The 4,378-nt window shown below is 38.4% G+C and overlaps 1 protein-coding gene across 1 annotated transcript in view; it reads left to right on the forward strand.

Moving 5' to 3' along the window:
* Window positions 1-648: 648 nt before the first annotated feature.
* Window positions 649-4,378, forward strand: part of LOC135206597 (dynein axonemal heavy chain 3-like) — a 270,995-nt gene continuing 267,265 nt past the window's right edge. The window contains 2 exon segments of the mRNA XM_064237937.1: window positions 649-728; window positions 2,646-2,806. Of these exon segments, the coding sequence (XP_064094007.1) occupies window positions 649-728; window positions 2,646-2,806 (241 nt within the window).

Consider the following 4,378-nt stretch of genomic DNA (forward strand, 5'->3'; position numbering starts at 1 on the left):
TCCTTCCTCTCTTTCCTAGTCCTCAGGTAACAAAAGTCCCTGAGTGAGAATTCCTCCATGTCCTGATAACTGGCCACAGAACTCAAGGAACTGTGACAGTTAGTATTGTCGATGGTAGGCACTGCTCTGCTCCAATTGCAACAGCAGCCAAAACAGGGGGCACTCCACCTTTTTCAGACTCGGTTCCACCAATTCCTCATGGATTATTAAACCATCAACCTAAAAGAGGGCCAAGGAAGGACGGTCAAATGCAGAGTGCCTCAGGGTAGCCTGAGGGCACTGATGATCTTTCCTCACACTAGTGCCAATACTTGACCTAACAAAGAGTTCTGGTAACTCTAGCCTTAGTAAGATTCCAAGTCTCTTCCCTTACTTATACTTCTTATAACCTCGTAATCTAATCTGTTATCTCAATATTTTCGTGGCAACCTTGCCCAGTTACAAACTCCTTCTATGCCTTACAACGGCGTCCCTTTTATTTTGTCTCACACTCTGCCAGTGCAGAGTGCCAATCGCCAGATCCTTTGGCTCTATAAGTCTATGACTTCCCATCCATTCAATTAGGAGCAATGGAGGAAAATCTAAGTTTTTTTAAAATTAGTGGCCCACATACCTGGCACAGTGCCATGTTTATCATTCTTACGTACCATGACATCACCTAAGACCGACGAGTATTACCTTTACCTTGCCCCATCAAGGCACCTAACAGCATGCATTTATGTAACCAAGTAAAATCTTATATCCATAGGTGTTGGAGATAGAATTTATTTTGGTGGGCAACACCAAATTCGCCCGAATTTCAGAAACCCACAGATTTTTTCAAATTGCCACATATCTGTGTAATAACACCAAACAGCTGTTAAATTATGTACATTAGGTACGAATTTAAAGACGTTTAGCAAAACCATGTAGATACTATTCTATTCTTCATTCAGAGTGGTCATGCATACATCTTGTGTGTTTTAAAAGTACCCAAACTCTCTCAGGTATAATAAAATGAAGGGATATCTTTTAAAATCTTACGCAACTTATAAAGGAGCATTGTATCAACAGATTATTTTTACATTATTTTTCATGATATATGACATGAATAATAGATCATCAACGACATGTAGAAAAAGATATAGAAATACAAATGAAAATCTGTATTACACTGGTAAAGGCTATAGCATATTTGGGGATATATTAGAAAAACATTTTCACTCTTCCCTTTCATTTGTCAATGTCTACCCTGTTGGCATGACCTCTTTCACTGAAGAGAAGTCCTATTGCTGAGAGCCTATCTTTGCCCATAATAGATCTAAGGCAGGTTTTGAGCCTCCACAAGCACGAGAATGACCTCTCTACAGAACAAGATGTTGCAGGTATAGTTACCAGTGGTTTTGCCTCCTCAGTGAAGTGAGGTAAAGTTTCAGACAGAGAATTTGACTGGAGATAGTTTAACACTGTATTTCCATTTTTCAACTACACGTCGATAAATAGCCCCTGGATGTGGTGGTCCAAACACTAGCAGAGATATGTTTACAGTTGGAGTTTCCCGGCTCCTCCATTACCATTGAGGATAAAAAAACAGTCTTGTACTCATACAAAATTAATAAGAGATTTTTGTAATCGAATAAGGGTATTCTTTTAGTAATCGAATGAGGATATTCTAAAGAAAATGATAAATTGATAATCATAATTCATGTGCAATTATTTATTACCTAGTTAACTTATAAATACAAGTTTATCATAATTTTTGTTCTTATGCTTGTTGTTTTTTTTTAAATTATAGAATTTTTTTTCTCCTCCTAATGCCTGAATATCCCAACCCATTTGCCCAAATTTTAGCAGATTCCCAAATCCAGGGGACCAGTTGCCCCCCTGCCCCATGCCTCCTACGCCTATGCTTATATCTATGTACATACACGACCAACTCATAGGTCCTAGATCTTTCATATTAATTCCATGAATATTAAATCATAATATAATCTGTAGTTCATGCGATGAACCTTCATTGTAACTTATTTATGTACTACCTCATTTTGAACATTTACTTAAATCAGAGCCACTAGGCTCTAGCAACCTTGCCAAGTCTGGCACTGTACCTCATCGTGCATGAATAAATATTGATATTACTCTGGTAATAACCCTGTAACCCTAATCATACGTTGTTACATTAAGTCATAAGATATCCATTCATGAAATACTAACTTAATATTTTGCTAACTACGCTGCTTAAGCTTAATAACAAACATTTCTCAAGTCATTTAATCCCTAGGAGCAATCATATTCTATGATAATGTAATCACTAACACTTAAGTGAAATACTTGCATTTATATTTGCCACAGAAATACTAATTTTAAGCTTAATTCGATCCACAAAGAGGGAACTAACAGAGCACACACTGTTAAAGTAACATCAAGTTTTCTTGTTTGTAGACATTCTCACCCAATTTAAGGAACGATATGTCAACCTGTAGGGGGAGTTGCAACGAAGAACACCTCTTTATAAGCCAACTCTCCTCTTAAGAATATCAGTTTCAAAAGACATCAACGTAATGCTATTTCATATTGCAATTAACAGTGAGTTGTAGGAATTTTGCCAATCCTACAAATTTCTTGTTATTCTTTCTCTTTGGAAGTCTTTTCATTTCCCTTCCTAGACCATGTGACTGTATTAAAGCTCTTTCCAGGTCACTTAATGAAGCCCCTGAGTCAACGCCACAGGAGGCACTCATTCTGGACATCTGGCGCACCCTAAAAGAGAAAGCTGGACGACCACGTGACCTGGGATCTCCGATGTGCCTGGGACTTCAGCACGCTGGCAGGAAACAGAACCACAAGGTCAATGCAAAACAATAGAAAACACTTTGCTAGTGTGTTTTACGGCGTCACTCTCGAGCAGAGTGCCTGCTGGACAGGCACTCTGCTCGAGTCCCACTAGACGTCCCTGTGATGCTGTCACTCTGGAGGTGGTCCTTGTCACTATCCACCTTGAACCCTGAGCCCTGATGAATGACTCTGTGAACCCAGGAGCACCCTTTTCATCTTGCATCGTATCTCTCACAGGTGGGGGACTATATGTGGTACTACTTTCACTGATGTGCCTAAATACGAGAAACTGGCTCTGATCAATGTAAGTCTCATTCACGGACTGAAGTAGTGATTGAAAGTTGTCTGTCCAGCCTCACTATTTTGCATTATATTCGATTTTTCCACCTGTTCTCCTGTTCCCATATCCATTTCCCTGTTACCTTGTCTTCTTCAGAGATTCTTGTGAATTTTGATTGAGGATGTAATATTTTTGCCTTATAAATAAATTAAATACAAATGTTACCATAATTTAGTGTTCATATAGTAATTCAGTGATTTTGTGTATTTTCAGTGTAAAGACTCTGTGGTGTTTTGTTGCTGTTTTATAATTCAGTCATGTAATACTTAACTCGGCATTACCTCATATGTAACAACATTCCCTGCTTTGCTGATCTGTCTTGAGTCCGCCTGTTGTGAAAATCATAAGCAGGTCAATGGTGCCAACCATCTTACTTACTGCAAGTGCCATATCAAGTTTCCCGGAAACCCCACTGTGATCCGACCTTGCTTAACAGTGCTCTACCCTGTATTACTTAAGGATCCTATTTCCCATTTATGAATTGTGATTAGCCTATTTAGAGACAGATTGTATTGCTTGCAGTAGTGTGGCATTCTTGTGTTGTGACTAATCATTACCGTACCATAAAGTCATATAGTGCCACGGGGCTCTATTGATAGCTCCTGTTAAACTTCATTCTTCTGATACCTTTAGTGAATTATATGTTAAGTGGACACAGTAAGTTTACCTTGAATCCATATTTGTTACATTGGTTTCATCTGGAGTTCACTAAAGTTCCATCTTTTCTGATCACATGTGTGGCTGCCCCTAGTCAGTTGCCTTATCCTAAGATATAACGTAGAGCCATCCCTACAATTCTCATATCACATCTAGCCCCGGCCATGCCCTGTGACAATATAGATATATATGTGTGTATATGCAAATTTAACAACCTTGGTGATTGAAATGCTAGATTGTAATATCAATCTACCACTCATCAATCTATGCAATATGGGTATCTGGTTATAACTGACCTTGAGAGATCTCTCTCCGATGGCTGTGGACGGCGAGCTCGTTCCTCATGCTGTATACGAAGTTGTTCCTCCAAGCCACACAGCTCAGATGATTCACGGAACCTCACTTCCTTTTTTGGCTTCCGTAGAACCTAACAGTTTGGATCAAAGAAAATTGCATTTAATGACACTGATTATTATTATTATTATTATTATTATTATTATTATTATTATTATTATTATTATTATTATTATTTTAACACAGTTTAGCAAGGCTTATCAATCCTTCGTG

Source organism: Macrobrachium nipponense, chromosome 31 (assembly GCF_015104395.2).
Source record: "Macrobrachium nipponense isolate FS-2020 chromosome 31, ASM1510439v2, whole genome shotgun sequence".
Taxonomy (NCBI): Eukaryota; Metazoa; Arthropoda; class Malacostraca; order Decapoda; family Palaemonidae; genus Macrobrachium; species Macrobrachium nipponense.